At 38.8% G+C, this 18,423-nt stretch overlaps 1 protein-coding gene across 3 annotated transcripts in view; it reads right to left on the reverse strand.

Moving 5' to 3' along the window:
- The window catches only part of AKT3 (AKT serine/threonine kinase 3), a 149,872-nt gene continuing 131,449 nt past the window's right edge, over positions 1 to 18,423 (reverse strand). For all 3 annotated transcript variants that reach the window (XM_069009909.1, XM_069009912.1, XM_069009910.1), the window contains exons 11-14: positions 17,622 to 17,836; positions 14,864 to 14,951; positions 5,724 to 5,826; positions 1 to 3,687 (exon numbers count right to left, since the gene is read on the reverse strand). In XM_069009909.1, the coding sequence (XP_068866010.1) occupies positions 3,602 to 3,687; positions 5,724 to 5,826; positions 14,864 to 14,951; positions 17,622 to 17,836 (492 nt within the window). In that variant the 3' untranslated portion in view covers positions 1 to 3,601. The remainder of the gene's footprint in view (positions 3,688 to 5,723; positions 5,827 to 14,863; positions 14,952 to 17,621; positions 17,837 to 18,423) is intronic.

Raw genomic sequence — 18,423 nt, forward strand, 5'->3', positions numbered from 1 at the left:
GCAGATTGACATAGTGCTTTATTTAAGCTGTCTGTACGAAGGAAAATAATGTGCATCCCTATCATATACGTGTAAAAATACTAAGGATGTACAGTGTACAAAAACAGTTTCTTGTAGTTATTTCACATCCTTGTGGGTCATATACTTAAGGAAATAAACAGTTTAAGTATGACCAACAGTAATACGGTTTCTTGGGTTCATAGTCGTGTCTGCTTAATATCCTTAACCATATGACTAGATCTTGCATGGATCTAATGAAAGAACTAGCAAGGTCAAGAAATGTCACAAACTCTAAAGCTACAGGGAGGTAATTCAATTACCAATTTAGAGGTTTTTATTTAAATAAATACTTTACATTTCATGCTTGCCTGTAATGCACTACCAGGAGCAAGATAAGGAAATTCTACTGTAGACAGTACAAACAGTAGCAGCAAAGTGTGTACATTGAGGTGTAATATATAGACCCTGCAGTTAGTAAGGAAAGACCTTACTTTTGTACTCTAGGAGAAGCACATGGCCCCTGCAAGAACAGTCAGCTTTAAGAAGCCACAAGTAAAGATGGAAAAAAAAGATAAAACAATACTGGAATAAATGTTCTTTAAGCAACAGGAATGTACTGGAAGATGGGTTAGTGTGGAAAGCGAAGCTGTGTGCAAAACTGCCAAAATCCAAACAAGAAATGACCTAGTTCCTCCAAGATGGCTGCAGTACAAGAGGGCATACTGTATGTCATGGAAGTCAGTACAAGCTGGAGTCAAGCTCTGAAATGTACTGTGCTCAAAAGGCTCACCAAGACAACCAGCCACCACCTCCTGTCCAAATCCAACCACAACTGCAGACAGCAAAAGAAGAGCTTCAAAAGTTTCTCTCAGCACTGCTTGTCCATTTCTCTGTCATCTGTTTCTAACACTGGTAAGAGGGAATCCCCCAAGCCTGGGCAGCACGAGGTGGCTGCAGACTCTCTGCATCATAAACTCGATCGCTGATGTTTCAGAAGGCAGACAATGCAATGCAAGCGATGTCTTAAAAGGTTTTCCAGCAGTTCACTGACAGACCCTTCCTGCAAGCCGCGCACTACCTGGCTACGCGACGGACAGCAAAGCACAGGGTGTCACTGCCACGAGGAGCCGCTGGCCAGTCACGGCCAGTCGGTCACTGGCTGGAGCTGCCCTGTGCCGAGAAACTTATTGCTGTTACAAGCTGAAAACACAGGGGAGAAAACAGGCATGTAACACAGATTTTGAATCATCATAGTTTCAGTCTCTAAGTACAAGACCTTTGCAGAGAAGTAATTAATGCCCGTCTGTTAAGTACTTGGTTATTTCAGTCACTCGCGCACTGTGTCAGTGTAGACACCTCTACACCACCAGCCCAGGACTGACCTGCAACGCATTTGCTGCTCTCTTTTCTCTCTGCACTGGGACAACATCTACATGTCTTTAGTGTTACAGGGTGACAATGAAATCCTATGCAGTTAGAATATACATCATGATATATTTCTATCTGATTATCCATCCATTACTAAAGATAAAACACTAAACATGAAAAATTGTCTAAATTACTCTGCGTCTTTAGCTGCCTTGCTAAAATGCCCATCTACCCCTTGACCATCCCAGCACATGCACTGCCAGCAGTGGGCTTCATGCTTGGGCACTCAACTTTCCACATCAAGAGGCTAAGGCATCTGTGTAGGAACATCTCTCCTCTCAGACTCATCTACTCACTCACACAATGCAACCAGGAATACTCTGCAATTATCACAGTCTTTGTGGGAGCTAACAAGAGCTGAATGCAGAGATACTTCCAATGATAATCCTACGGAGCCGGGGCTTCCCGATGTCGCCTGCAAGGATGCGCGCTCTCTGTCGCTGCGCCGCGTCGCGCCCCAACTCCTAGCACCAAAGGGTTTATTATTAAGATTATCATTGCTGAAGATCAAAGCTAAAGTTTATGCACATGTTCTGTTAGATATAGATCTTTGAAAATGGAAAGACATTTCCCTATCAGTGGAGCATTTGTTGTGATGTTTGAAATTCAGTCAATCAGGTACCATGGTTACACGGAACTTGCTGGGTTTTGGGACTCTTTTGGTTGAGGGCAAATCTTCGTTGAGAACGGCTGATCTCAGAAATTTACTAATTTGTTAAAATAAAGTGCTTTTCTTGTAATCACTGTGGTCTCATTGTTCAAATGCAATTCCTTCATATAGAACAGACATTTTCTCTTGTGCTGTCAGGCTCTTACATTATGTTTATCCTAAATGCAACACAAGATACAGCTTTTTTGTCTGTTCACTTTTAACCCTTTGGCACATGAGGTTGGAATTCCCCACCTCCACTGCCAAATGGTTAAAAGACAGTATTTCATTCACAAAAATCTGGTTCTAAGCAGTATGTACAATTTCAGAGCCTTGTTAAAATTTCCACATGGGAGAAAAGTGCATTATTCCCTTCAGCTTGTACAGTCCTTCCATATATTACAAAATTAACTGCTATAAGCCTGTTCTAAGATGTAGCAGCATTTGCAAACATGACACATACAAACCTTATCTCTAAAAATAAATACTACCGCAGTATAACAAAAAAAAAAAAAAGTGGAAAATAAAGAAGAAGAAAAGGAATATTCAGAGTTAAACACCTGGAGAGGAAGCTAATTCACAAACTCAAAATAAAAACAAGTAAGGCAAACACCTGTTTACCTTGGTGCACACATTTTGGTGAAAAGCAATACCATTATGCCTGTCTACATTCTTCAGCCATCAGAGGTGATGCATATCATGAAAGAGAAAAGCATGAGAAAGATGTTATCTGGTGCAAATTATAAGACCCCTTGAACAACTTCAACTGCTGCTTTTATGCCTTCATTTCTTGCATGTATAATGTTCGATTCTCCATGATTGCACATGAACCTGGAAGTTCTAAGTGGCAGGCTGGGTGAGCCCAGCCCTTCTGCTTCTTCTGTAGTATCCAACAGTAATTAAAAAATAATATATATATATATTTATATATATCAACAGTTAAGTCCTTCTCTCAAACATTTCCCAAACAAATTCCAGCCAGATGTTAATGACACAGACCTGCTTCAAGTAATGATATGCCTAACAGAGACCTTGTGTATGTACATCACCACCTCTACATTTCCTCATTCTAACCAGCACAAACAGATGCAAGAAAATGTTATCGCCTAGTCTGTTTAGACTAATTACAATTTTGATTCATCTTCTGGAAGAAGATAAGCTGGACCAACATGGCTTTTGTTTAGCCTCCACTGTGAGGAAAAATAGATGACTACTTGTTTACAAAGTGTACAATGCTGAAGTCAAGTCATCTACCTTCAAAGAACTGTTAGTAACTTCTTGATGTTGCTATTATACTGAGACTGTGGGCAGCAGCAACAGCAGGAGAGCAGAGTAGAGAGATTCTCATATGTCATGCAAAACCAGAACGGATTTTAGGTAGGTTTGGGAAAGAAACTTGTTCAATTTGGAATGGTCTCTGAAAGTGCCCCTGCTATCATAGTAGTATCTAGTACTGGTGGTGATGTTCAGGAATCATTTTCAGTGATAAACCTAAGATGACAGTGAAGCAGCAGAACAAAAGAGTTATTCTCGTCCACTTGCAGAGTAGGAAAACTGGGGGAAATGTGGCCGCCTCTCATTGTCCATGCAGTCCATGCCATCCTCGTCATCTGTGTTAAGGAAAAAGTTCAAAATATCACTATATCTGCAATAAAATTTTATTATTCACCTGATATGCAATACATCTTTCAGGGTTCAATGCTGAGGTTAGAGGCTCAAGTTGAAGTAAGACTTTAGTTAAGCACATAAGCTTATGTTCACACAGCAGAGTGATACTCACTGAAAGGACATCATGCCCAAAAGTCACTCTTTTATTTTAGGCTGGGTTGATTGGTTGGTTCATTTTATTCTATCACCTGAGAACTTCAATCACTACTACTCCTTCTAGGCTAATCCAAACATGCCAGCATACCCAGCCTCTGGCAGCACAGAAGCCGAGCGCCAATTGAGGCAGCCAGTTTCCATCATTTCTTGAGCTGAGCTCAGGAAATTACAGTCTTACTGTAGATATGTTTAAATATTCCTCCATTTTGAAGTGAGTTAAAAGGAAAAACAGCTACAAAATGAACAATTCATACAGGTTCTATGTGTTTCAATGCTATTATTTTTAGTAAACTACTTATTTTTACAGTATTTAGTGGGATTAGAAGAAATATGGAATAAGCCAAATTCATAAATATTTTTATTTACATAATTCCTCCAGTGCCAATGGAAAGCAGGCACCAGATGTTACCTAACTCCAAGAATTTGAATGTACATTCTCACATGGCTTTTTAACAGAGCTTATTCTTAAAGACTCCTGCTGAGACTGTTATTCTAACACTGTATTTATATGCAACCTTTCAGAATGCTGTGTCTTTTGTATCTTCATATATTCTACACATAAAAACTAGAGTTAATGCAGATCTGATATCGAATCAACAGACCCCAAGTTAATCCAAATTTTAGTGCAATTTGTTGAAGTTACAAAGATGAACAAATTGTTATCACGATAGACGGGAGAAGAAAGGGTTCTTTTTTCACAGCAGAAAGACTTAAAATCACTTAAATTATGGATTTCAAGCAACCCAGTCTGGTGGAAGGTGCCCCTGCCCAAGGCAGGGGGATTGGAACCAGATGGACTTTAAGGTCCCTTCCAATCCAAACCACTCTATGCTTCTATGACTGTGTTCAAACACTAAAAATGCAAAATCCAGAAAATACTCTAGATCTATTTATGAACAGAAAACTGCAGCTAACCTGCGAGTCCCAAAACATCAAAAACTGAGCTTGGTTTATGAAAGGCTAAGCAACCATAACTACAGCCTTTATTGTCTACTTTTGTGATCCTCCTTTCTCAGCCTCCAATATAAAGAAACAAACAAAACCCCAAATATCCCCATTTAGAAAGAAAATTCATTCACAAACTCAGGAGCAAGATTGTAACTGCTCTGGCTTGGTAAGTAACTGTAAAGCCCTGGCTTGGCTGATCAGATCATGATTCTTGTGTGAAACAGAAGATGACAAAAACACAAACTACAGTGAATTCACATTCACTCTAATAAAGAAATTGTGCAAGGTCCAGTGCCATGGTTACATCCATATTAGCACCTTCTTTAAGAGCTCTGCTGAAGCAAAGGACTTGATAGGAAATTTAATTTTCAAGTAATTAAGGTGTTTTTTCAAAGTATTGTCTTCAAGGTATTTCAAAACATGCCTATGTTACTGAAGCTACACAGCCCACTGAAGCCACCAGCACTGTCCACATGCCTAAAGAAGGGTCCATGTTCCAAGTACTTTGCTGAACTGGGACCCTGACTGCCAACCAGTAAACACTTGAAGCTGGTGTCTTCTTGTATTTAACAACAAACAAAAAAAACCCCAAACCAACAAACAAAGAAAAAATCCCAAACAAAATCAACACCAAAAAGCCCACACCAAAAATGCCCCCAAAACCCAACCCAGAGTGATCTAATATTCTAAGCTTTGTAATTATTGCATCTTAAAAATAAAGCTGTCCTTGAGAGTTACTCTTACACACTTTCATATGAAGACTTTTATTAGTAACAGTGAGAACAGCTTTCCTATTCAAACAGAAAAAACCTTACACACAGCTTTATTACAAACATTATTGTTACGTCATGCTCCTGCATCATTTCCGACTTACATTTTTCAGGCGGTGTTATTGTAATAGTCTGAGCTGTAAATTCTTCATCAAAATACCTGGTGTCTGTCTCAGATGTCACTTGAGGTTTAAAAGGAGGTACAAGCTGAAAGGCACCAAGAAACAAAACAAAATTACTACACCTCAAAGCTGCCAAATTACTATCAGGAAAACAAGTAAGTTCTTTTCCCTTCACCCCAGATCAAACAAGGAGGTCTGTGGAGAGGCAGCTGGGTCACTAACTTCCACTAAGAGATAGAACCCATTAGAGTCAATCCCAAAAATACCCATTCAGAATCCAGTTAATACCACAATGCAGCTAAATTTCAAGTATCACTCTCACATGACTTGCAGATAAATTGAGCTGCATAAAGATAATTACCTAGAAACTCTTCAGGCCAATTTAATTACCCGCAGAGCTGCCAGGCAAAGGCATCTCTAGATACTTCACCACAACTGGGTGGTATAAACAGCTAAGAAGAAAAAGACTACACAGAAAGCATAATAAGCATGGTTTGGGGTTTTTGTTTCCAGTGGTAAGGCCTTCATCTGAATGTACCTTTAGAAGAAATTACATGATGTGAAAATAAATTTTACATTTGAAAAAAGGCCAGTTGAGGCTTAAGGGAGTTGCTACATCTAAACCTGCCTACCGCTTTCAACAGCACAGTGTGGGATTTCCCAACAGCAAATCACTAGGAGCCACTCACAGCCTGCAGGCAGGACTCCTTTGCTCCTCTTTTGAACTAGCCTTGCTATCCACCTTCTCCACCAGAAGAACTGTTAGTAAATTTTTACTGGAAGGCATACCGAGTATGGAATACCACACTGCATGCTGCCAGTCCAAAAACAATACGCAGTTTAGTATGTATGATATTGCAAATTGTGTGTGTGTGTGTGTGTGTGGTGTGACAATGTCCTTGTTTGGGCCTTTGGTGCTACCTCCTCATGTGCAATGTAAAACACACCCTGAGAGTAAGTGCAATTGATTTTCCTTTCAGTACAGCAGCTTATATCCTGGCTCACTGATATTACCAACTTGTGTGTGGTTTTCACTAGTTTCATGTTCTCTCTCTCCTCGACTCCAGAACACTAACAGCAAAAAATTAACTTGTTCATTCACTCCACAGCAAAGAAGGAGGAACTGCTGCTAACTCCCCCCTTTCCCCAAGTTCTATGCACTAGATGCATAGATGTACGTGATCTGTATGTAGTAAGACTGATTTTATCTGATACAGATCTTCAGTAAGTGCAAGCAATTATTAAGTAAAACCAAATCTATCACTTCATATACTTAACAGAGTACAATAAATCTGATTAATATTTTTACAAAACTAAGTTCAGCTTTCCCTTACATTGTCCTGAATGGAAAACATACAACAGCAGAGAGGTATTTTGAAGTAAAAGTTCGGGGCATTGTAGAATAAATGCTGAAGGAGCTAACATATATAAACACAACATCAGAAGAATCTTCCAGGTATAAATCAAGTTACATCCAATGTTTAAAAACAAAGTATTCCATTTTATTTCACAGATTCCTTCACTTTTTGAAAATTATTTTTATATGTGCCCAGGCTATCCCAAACAATTCTCCACTGTTAAAGCAGATTTCCAAAGTTGTACATCTCTCCAGCAATGCAGCCACACAATTCCTAAAAAGAGTTATTTGAGTCATTCCAGTGCAACATCCCACATTGTAATTTTATTGTAATTTTTCTATCTGAAAAAAGAACAGTCAAAAAAAACCCCAAACTTAAAACACCAACCAAAACACACAACAAAAAACACCCAAACCAAACCAAAAACCAAAAAATAAAAAACCAACAAAAAACCCCAAAACCAAACCAGAACCAAACCAGAACCAAAACAAAACAAACAAGCCTACATAAGATTACAGGAAGCAAAGTAATGTATTCTAGTCAAGCCTAACTGTACATCATATCCTTTTAAAAATACATTTTCACAGATCTTAGCAATAAATTCAGTATGAAAAAAATTTGTAAGATAACAGGTTTATAATAATTTTACTACTTCTACTACTTCCTTGATTGGAATACATTTTAATGGACAGAAACAGAAAATGCCATTTCACAAAAAAATAAAACTTTTCATTTGAAAATAATGAAAATACAAGCTCAGGAAAAATTTTCTTCTCTCTCAAGCCAAGGACAAGAAGCAATGTCTTTTCAATGGTGCAGCATACACACAACTGCAGTAGAACAAACTACTCCTGCTGTGAAGTACACCAGAGACCTTTCATGCTACAACTACTTTGCAAAGAGAAGGAGCAAACTCTCACTTCACAGTCTGTAACAACTGTGAGCCAGGTTCAAGTCATTAATGAAACACAAAAGGTATGGCAAGGTAAGGTCATTGTATGTAGCAGTGTATGGATGTGCTGCTGGAGAGGAAAAGGAAAATGCATCAGATGACAAGTTTCTTTCTCAAAAACTTACAGGCTAACTACTGGTTTATCCAGGGATTTGTTACGTCTTTTTTTTTAATCCACTGAGATGAACAAGCCTCACTACGACTTTTAATCCTCCCCTTGTTCTCTCCATCTACCTGAAATAGTAATGGTTATGGAAAATACTTTGAAAACATTATTTTAGGAAGGGAAGCACAGTGCTAAATGACTCTTAAGGAACAAATAATTACAATAATAATTTTAATCAGGTATGAAAAGCACCGTTAAAACTCATTAAGTTGGTGCTCCGACTCAATGCTCAGCAGCAAGGCTTATTACAAAACTGTTTATCAATAATATCCAATAAGTCCGCTGATGGAAATTTCAGTGATGACAGAAGTTCAGCTGTCTGGGGAAGTGAAACAAGTAGAAGACATGAAACTCCACGCTGTAACTAAAAGGGAGGGACCTGATGCAAATTTATGTCAATGGTTTTAGGATTCATCTATCTTACAGCAGTATCTTTCATATTTGGACATTAAAGACACTTAGAAACTTCACTGACTGCAAAAACAAACTCTCCAGCCACGTGGCTCTCCACAACAGCGTACACTGGTTTTTACCCAGGCTGTGCCCTTGTTTACAGCCACGATCCCCTAAAACTTTTGGAAAAGTGGAATCGGTAGCTGAGATTGAGAAGCATAGATACAGCTGAACAGAGACTCAGGAAGGTTTCTTGAATCTTTCCATACACTTTGCCTCCTTCCCTCACAGCTTCACCTCCGCCTCCCACACAGCTGTGTGGACAGACAGAACTGGGGATTGCTCCTTTCCATCTCTTCTACCTCACCTACACCAAACCCACTGGGACTAAAGTCTTTTGGACATCCCACTCCAGACTCTTGAGCTGACACCAAAGTACCACCTCCCCTTCCCTGAGTAAATTCTTGGCAATCATTTTTCTGGAGGGGTGTCTCCTTTGTCCATTAGTTGTCAGACTTCATTTAAAACCAGAAAGCAAAATGTCCACAAATTTCAGCTGTTATGAAACCATTAGAAAGACAAATAAGGTGCAAATGCTGCAGAGATAAACGCTTAGATTGACACTCCAGAAGCTTCTTCATACATCACAAGGAAGACTGAAGCTGAGGTTTAATGATAAAGATTAATACACCCAACATTAAGAACCACTCTGCTGATTACAACATGAAGATGCCACTCTACAGCCAGCGACATTTCACATTTGGTGCACAAGGAAATAGTATCCAGGTGCTCCTCGCTTCTGGCCTGAAAAGTCAGAAGTCTAAGAGTGATGTGAGCACCAGAAGGCACATCCAGTAACCTGTGTCCAAAAGGAGTAAGATAAGCTTTTGTTAAGTACAGGCCTTGTCAGTCTGCAAGAGAATCGCACTGCTTGGTCCTGGTTGCCAAATTTTAGTGTGGGATAATTTTCTTCCTTTAGCAGCTTCGATTCAGAAAAATGCTCCAACCAGACAGGGAACTGCACCTCCTGACAATCTACTCTGTGGAGCAGAAATACAGATTTTCTGGATTTATGCATTACACACACACATATGCATAGATATGCATGTGCCTGTACAAATAAATAAATAAAAGTCTGAATTCAGTGTGAGTTAAGTGACTTTAAGAGTTTGTGTTCAAGACAAAAATCCAATTTCATATCCATCTGTCAAGCTGAATCTGCCCTGGCCATTTCAATGGCTTGATGTTAGAAATGACAGCAGAAGCAATATCTTAGTGTCTTCATTATCTCCAGTGAGTGGCATTTCCATTTGGCATCCATCGAGAGCAGTGTGTGAGAAACACCACGGTTTTTCCACAGTTCAAGTCCTAGAAAATTTGACACCCATCTCCTAGAGGAAGGAAAGGGGCAGGCACAGTATTTGACTGTTTTAGGTACACTGAGATGTACAGGCTTGATTCTACACCTTGAACTTTCTCACACTTAGTGAAGAACTACATAAATACTTCAGTATGAGGGAAAATATGTAACCCTTCTTGCTCAAAGAGAATTTACCAGGAATCACTTGTCTTGGTGCTGTACAGAAATGGCTGAAGATACTTCAAAGTAACCATGATGCACTCGATCTGCCAAATGAGAAGTATGATGCTTAAGAACATCAATCTCCTTTTAATTTAAATGGGATTTTCACAGAATCACAGATTACGCTGAGTTGGAAGGAACCCACAAACATCATCATGTACAACTCCTGGCCCTGCATAGCACCACTCCCAAGAGCCACACCATGTGCATGAGTTGTCCAAACACTTCCTGAACTCTGTCAGGCTTGGTGCTGTGACCACTTCCCTGGGGAGCCTGTTCTAGGGTCCAACCACCCTCTGGGTGTAGAACCTTTCCCTAATATCCAACCTAAACCTCCCCTGACACAACTTCAGGCCATTCCACTACCATAAGGATCCCATTGACCAACAGACTGCGGCTGAATCATACTGAATAGATGGGAGGAATACCTGTCCATGCCCCTCAAACTAGAGTTAGCACCTGGGGAAAGAGGGTAATTTGAGTTGAGCTTCAAGCCAGTTAATAAGCATTCCTGTAGGGACTGGTTCATCCGCATACCTGGCCCCAAAGCAGGCAGCTTGCTACCCAGCAAGCAGCCACAGCACAGCCAGGAATTGGGAATATCCCACGGACACTGCATGTGGTGATCCTAGGCAGGGGGAGGAAAAGGAGCTGGAATTTCAGTGGTGGAAGGACATACAACACAAGCCCACAGGCAAACACGTTTCAGTAGAGAGTTTTATCCACGGATAAACTGTTTTCCAAGTGATACAATGCTGTTACCATGGAGAGAGAAAAACCACAAACCCCCAGGACTACAGCAATGTAAGTTTCAGAATCAGACACCCTTATGTATATTTTCTTTCCTGTAAATTCAAGCAGCTGGGGGAAAGGTGGCAATCAACCTCTAGGTCTGCCCATATAATTTAAGGTATCAGTGGAAACACAATGAAAGTATCGGAGTGGTTGTTGTCTGATCTTTCTACAACTTTGCATGGCAACAACACAAAAGCAACCAGTGAGGGTAATTTCTGCAGGTTTTGTGGCAGTGCAGATAATTGCACAAAAATAGTATGATTCAAATAGTAATAACCTAAATCCAAATTGTGGTATTTTCCTATTTCCCTCCTACCCCTTCCTTTCAAAATCTGATACACAGAAATACTTAAATGTGCATTTAAGATCATAGTTATACTGCAGATTTTGCCAGGCCTGAACCCAGGACTTAGATCATGGGATTTCATCATTTGCTGTCTTTGTGTCTTCAGTAAACCAAGGTAGCCACAGCTGAAGGGTAAGGAACAGCTTCTTGCAGCTGTCAGACTTCCTGCTGAAAGCCACTGCCTCCATACTGTGACAGGTGCCTCCAAAAGCACCACCCACAGCAAAGCCAGGCCTCTCCGCTTCAGGCATTGCTGCCACTTGTCCCTGCTCCCTTCCCAGCACCAACAAATTCACTTGTTGGCACGTCCTAATTTTCTTCAGGAACAACCAGAGGTATTACCACCAATCAGAACACGTATCTCAGCCCAAGTTTCCACATGGTCTCTCTCAACTTTCATCCATATTATATGCAGGAGGAAAAACAGGTCTCACTACAAGGTCTGGACCTCCTCTGCCATGAGGCTACCGAGTGCTTCAAGGTTCAAGCCTGAAGACATACCCAAATTTCGATCTTTTCAGTAATGCCCATGTGCTTTTTGTTCAGTGAAAGACCCTAGACAGAACATCTGACAACTTTAGTATATTTCTGCTACCCAAATAAAAATATGCTAAAGCAATTCTTATATAAGAAACAGAGAAATTTCAAAAAGCTTCCTGATTCTACCTAAAAATAAAACAAATATTTTATTTAGTACATGGGGTTTTGAAGTCTTCAGAGTTTGCCAAACTATTCAATTTCTCATACTCAGGCAGAGAGATAAAAACTCATCAGGGCTGAGATGATCACAGGAAGAACCTGGCACAGGCTGCTCTCTTTCATATGCCCTCATGGTTTTTCTGCCAAAAATAAATACATCAGATCACAAATGCTAACTACTATACATTTTTCATTTAAAGGCAACGACCTTCTCTGCTCCAGTGTGCCATACAATATTTTTTTTTATCATTATGTAGTACCACTTTAGGTTAACGAGTTAGCAGTATCAGAAACCTAATAATTCCATTTGACCATTTGGATCCATTTGACCTGACAGAGCTGTGATCTGTCACATGAAATATATGAAATAGTTTACAGATATATAATTCTGTTTCTAATCACACCAGTAAAGTGATAACCTAGTAAAATGATAAAATCAGAGGCACAGGAGCACAGTGTGCACATGTACAAAACTACCACCCATTAACTACTCAGAATACACATGATTTTTTGGTTTCCATTACCCTGAAAGAACTTCAGTTCTTTCATTTCTAACAGAAACACACCCCTGAAATGCAGCCAGAAAATTACAGTGCCATGGTGCATAAAACTCAGGCAAAATTACTGTGAAATATTTTTACTATGCAAATAATTATATCCACTATCAGTTTCATCAAGTGACCCTACTGCTGAAGACTCAACATCCAACAATAAACAGCAACACAAGCAAGCACAGAATAAACCTAATTGAAAATCAAATTTATTAGATGCTCTGAGTTATTTTAGAATACCAAAATACCTTAAAAATATTCATAAAAGCATTCTAATGAATACACTTGATGAAAGTTCATTAACCTTATTATTATGTTTGAGGGTTATATTTCAGAGCACAGCTCTGAAGTCTGCAGAGTGTAAGACTGTGTGTGCAGAAGGAACAACTGGATATTTTAACCAGGCAGACAAATGGCTTTGTAAGGAACAAATAGGAACAAAACAATTTTTAATTAGACAGAAAAGCATATTGTCAGAAGTAATTTCCATGACTTATTTTTCCATAAAGGATACACTGTGTGGCAATACTGCACAAAAGCAATTCCTATGATCCTTCAAGTTAATTGTTCAAGTGAGGAAATTCAGTTGTTGTTTTACCAGCAAATTTAGTTTCTCAAAGCAAGTGTCCAGAGTAAACAAAGAATGACTAGAGTTTCTCTAGTTATAATACTCCAATAAGCCATATCCACTTCCATGAGCATAAAAGCAAAGTGTCGGCATTTATATATTTTTACATAATTATATAAAAAATTTTTTTTTTAAATCTGCAAAATGCCTCCTTTTATTTTAATAGCTCAGAAAAAGATCTTGACTGAAACACATTTGCCATGTTCATTTGGAAAGAATCAAAGCAATTAGGAGTATTTATATATTCGTAACTACATAAGATGCTGAACACAGTATAGAATTGAAAGTTCTATTTCTAATGTAAGATAATTAAGAAATGTTTTTCAAGGGAGCACGAATAATGTAACACCTTTTTTTTTTCTCACCCACTCCTAGCACATTGCAATCCTATGGATTTTAGTGGGGTTTTTTTTACTCTAGAAAGGTCCTCAAATTTTATTTTTAGACTTTTTCCTCAAAGTGCTTCTCTACAATGTCCTTACGTAACCAACCAGTGGTTGAGCTCATAAAGTAACCTGATTAATACACTTGCTCTGATAATTTATTGTAGAGTTTCTTGAAAATTTGTGATACTGCCAGGGAAAAATCACACTTGTACCAAGTAACTTCAGAGTACCATATTTTGTATCATCATATACAGGCTTTTATTTCAATTCCGGTATTTGTCAGAGAAGTTACCACACCAACAACCACACATTTTTAAAATTCCAGTTCAACAACAACTGAAAAAACAGTTTGTATTATTGACATTGTAGCATAAACATATTCTGCTCAGTCGTATGTCTTCCATTTTCCTTTTATTTGAACAAAGCAAAAAAAAATGGAGAAAAAACTATCTTTTAAAATTACGCAGTTCAACTGGCAGATTAACAATGTAAAACAGTTGGGGAAAAAAGAAAAGTCTTTATCAAAATAGAAGGGGTTTATAGCAACAAGTAAATTCTTACAGAAATACTGAGATAAAATCAGTTTCTGTATATAAAACAACTTAAGTTGAATTGAGTTTCACTCCCAAGTAAGATAATTTTCTAAAATCATTCCCAAAGTGTTGATCATTACAGGAACAGGACTGGGTCTGGAGAAAACTGTTCCAGTTGAATTCCCAGCACTTGCTTTCTCCACAAGCTGTTTTGGCTCAGTGTTGTAATGCTATTTTAATTTTCTTAGCTATCTCTTTAAAACTAAGTTTGAAAAAGGTTTCTACTTATACACAAACAATCAGAAAGTAGATTTTTGCTATGAGTTCCTTATGATCACTTAATTTCCCTTTTTCATAAAACAATTTTTCACTAAAAGGCAGAAATAAAATGACAATTCAGGATAAACTATGTTACATTTTTCACATTATCTTGAGTCATACATCTACTTTTCTCTTGAAAGCCCAGGAAGAAAAATGAAAAGGGAAAAATTTGGACATTTACATTATAAAAGGTTTAGGTTGGTTTGCAAAATTTATTTCTGGTGAACTGACAAATTATTACTGAAAACACAAAGACTAGGTAAGTAAACCTTGTTCAGAATAATTATTCAATTGTATTAACACAAAAAAGTGGCAAAGAAAAAATTACTAACTCCAGAAAACAGCAGTCTATGACTACCAGTTGAAACCACCTTGCAGAAGCTGGATTATTCAATGCCATATAAAGACATACCTTTTTATCATATACATCTTGCCAGTTTACTCCAGCAAAGAAACTATGACGCATGATTTCTTTTGCATCATCTGGGCCTCCACCAAGTCTAAAGAGAGTGGGGGGAAAAACAACACATATTAAACTTTTATAGGGAGATCAAAGTATTGCTATGGTTGGAAAAGCGAGCATTTCTTTTTGACTGTCTGGGAACAATTCTCACCCAATTAATATGCAATTTTCACCCTTTTAATATGAATTCTGATGATCTCGAGGGAAGACGTGATAGTGGTAGTATCCATGCCATGGTCTGTTCTTTTTGACTATTCCAACTACAGTGTTTGTTACTGCCCATGATGAGCTTCATCAGTAATTCATTAACTTTAAAAACATACTTAAGTTTAGTTTGCTTGAAAGACCAACTAATGTCCTGGCACTATTAAAAACCCAAACTAACCCAATAATGCTGATATAAAACTTTGCCAAGGATGTGCCAGGCACTGAATCAGTAATGACTTGTGCATCATTTTTATACAGTGCTTACTGCTGTTGCATCTGGGTGCTGTAACAATTAACCAATTACCATAAAATAGTCTCAATCTGAGTCAATTAGTATAAATTAATAAATTGTAGGCCTGCTGAGAAGGTTATTTAAAGGCCACTGTAAATAACCACACTACTCACTGTGGCCCATAGCTTGCCAAAGCCAGACTCTGTCTGGTAAATCATCTTAGGAAGTGGATTTCACCTGCTTTGGGTGAACTTGCCCAAAGTGGTTTGAGCTCACAGAAGTGGTCACTGCTGCCAAAAGAGGAGTGTCCAGTGTCCTGCCCATACCTCTCCTCTCTCACTTGGCTCTGTAGCATCATTCCCACTTGATGACTGTGAGCAGAGTCAGCTCCCTAACCTGGAGAAAAACTAACCCTGCCATGAGAAAAGAAGAGAGAACTGGCCATTTTTTGTTGCATTAGCAAGTCCACTTTGACTCGACAAGTTTAGTAAGCTCCCTTGAGCTGCTGCTGTTGGTTAAGAAAGAACCACACATTCAGTGATGGGAACTTCTATCCTTCTCAACAGCACATCAACTTTCAGGACTGCTTAGCTCTCATCCAACTTCTCCCTGAGACTGGGGATCCTGCTGCCCTAACAGAAGGAAGCTGCAGCAGAAAAAAAAGCTACTCTTAACTAAATAAGCAGAGCATACGTATAAATGTTAACAAGAAGAGTGACAAAAACAGTGCGTGTTTCATTAAAAAGAACTGCTAAAGATATAAAGACAAATTCTAAAGGCAAGCATTTAAGTAAGATAAATTCATCTCTAAAGCATTTATTGTAAGGAGGAATAATTTCCACAACTAAGGAAAAACGTCTGTTTTGGTATTACCCTGCTGCCAAATTTCAAAAATATTCTGGACTACTACGTCAGTCTTGCAATAACTGAGTGCAAAGTTATTCTAATTTTCAAGCTGTATTCCTCCTTGTTTCTCAACTACTCATTGTAAAATTCTCTACATCTTGGTAAAAAATGGCAGTTAGCCTTCAGTCTCCAGACTTCTCTCAATATCTTCTAGCTGCTCACAAAAAAGCTGAGTTGTGTTAATCTCTGTGTTCGTCCCCTATTTAGCATTAGCTAGCACAAGAACTTAAATATAAATAAGCTTCTAAATATAAGTCTGTAATAAACACTACTGTCTGCAAAGATTAATTACAAGGAAGCATCTTTCCAATTTTAAAGGTTAATATATTTGATGGGTCAGATTGTTTGGAGGTTAAAAAGCATTAGGAGTTGCTACAGAAACAAAGTTTTACTCTACTCTGCCTGTATTTGGCTGGCTGGTCACAGTTTGCTTTTCCTGCATACACTGAGCTCAGCTGGAGCAGACAAGCTCACCACTTGTGCTGTCCTGCCTTCTGCACCCAGCTGCATCCAGGCAAATCCCTTGGAGAAACACAACAATCAGTCCTGCCCTGAGTACCTGCAGGCAATGCCCACTACTCAAAACTTCTCGAGAACCAGCAGCTGAAGGAGTACTAGGAAAGAGAGGCAGACAATGTCTGCAGCCCTAAAACATCCCAGGAGACAAGAATGACAAAGATATTGGGGAAAAAAATGGTATCTATAGACAAATCCCACTGATTTACAAAGAGATTTGTCTTAGAGCCAGGACACTGCTGGTCCAGTACTGGAGCCACTGGAAAATGGCTCTCCTAGGCAACAATCCCAGAGGGAAAAGCCCACCACAAAAGGGCACAGACAGCAGCTGGGTGATGCTTTCAAACTACTCACTTTAAAAATTTTCACTTCCATTGTATTCTTTAACAATTTACTAGTTTAATGGTCTAATATGTGATTTATTTATGTGCCCTAATAAATGTAGCTGTGGCTATCTCTCCTGCTATGATCACCAAGAACAAGTGCTACAGTCTCCATGAGACACTGCAGTCAGCTCAGGGTTAAGTTACAACTGGAAAAACAATTGAGAGCTTTCCCTTTGTTCCAGTACACATTCTAAACTTGAAGAGATCCCTGTGTTTGCTGTGAATTATTAAAAAAGTTGGTCTTCCACAAGCTTTTCTTCCTTTTGCTGGTTAAGTCCATTTTGTAAATCATTGCTGGACTGAAAAAATGGAAATCTGTGACTGTATGACTGTGTATGACCCTTTCCTGTGATTGACAGCTCCTTCAGCCAGGAAGACCAGGCACCACGGACCTATTTTTACATTACCCAGCACAATCAGAGCATTTATTATGCCTCTACAACCAATTAATTTCACTTACCGCTTATTTGGATCCTTTATCAGTAGGCCTGATAGTAATGATTTTGCATCTGCAGACAGAGTTCGAGGAAATTTTATGTCCTCCATTAGTATCAGTTCAAACAGTTTTTCATGATCTTGGTTGTAGAAGGGTAATCTCCCACACATCATCTCATACATGACAACTCCTAATCCCCACCAGTCCACTGCACGACCATAGTCATTATCTTCTAACACCTGAGACAGAAACCAAAAGCATCTGTGAGACATAAACTATTTCATACATCATCATTTCAGTCTGTTTGATGCATCTCTATAGGAATGTGTTTCTGAGACTTGATTTTCACAGTATGCTACAAGGACTCCCAGAACCTGACTCAAAACTGTAGCACTGACTCACACAACTGAGCTCACTGAAGTTCCAAGCTTACCACTGCTAAAAGCAAAATAAAAAATTGACAGTTACCTGCTCCAAATAATCATGACTTCTTTTTACCCTTTCCTATGTCCTCTACCAGGCCATTAATATCATCCACAGCTTCAGGAAGAGACATTATCTACAGGAAGAGACATTATCTACAGGTACACCAATGCCTCATTTAGAAGTGGTGAAATATCTCTTTGCTCAGTCACTTCCCTCTCTTTCGCCCCACCTGTCTAAAGTCTCCAATTTAGAACCATCTTAATCTTACTAATTCAAGTTTAGTTTCTTTATGATTGTTTATATCAAAAGTCCTCAGTGCCTTTCTCCTGACAGTTTCATTACAGTCCATTAAATAGTCCTACCAGCTGAACCGTGCCAATGCAAAAAAATACGGCAGTGT

Source organism: Aphelocoma coerulescens, chromosome 3 (genome assembly GCF_041296385.1).
Source record: "Aphelocoma coerulescens isolate FSJ_1873_10779 chromosome 3, UR_Acoe_1.0, whole genome shotgun sequence".
NCBI classification, from domain to species: Eukaryota; Metazoa; Chordata; class Aves; order Passeriformes; family Corvidae; genus Aphelocoma; species Aphelocoma coerulescens.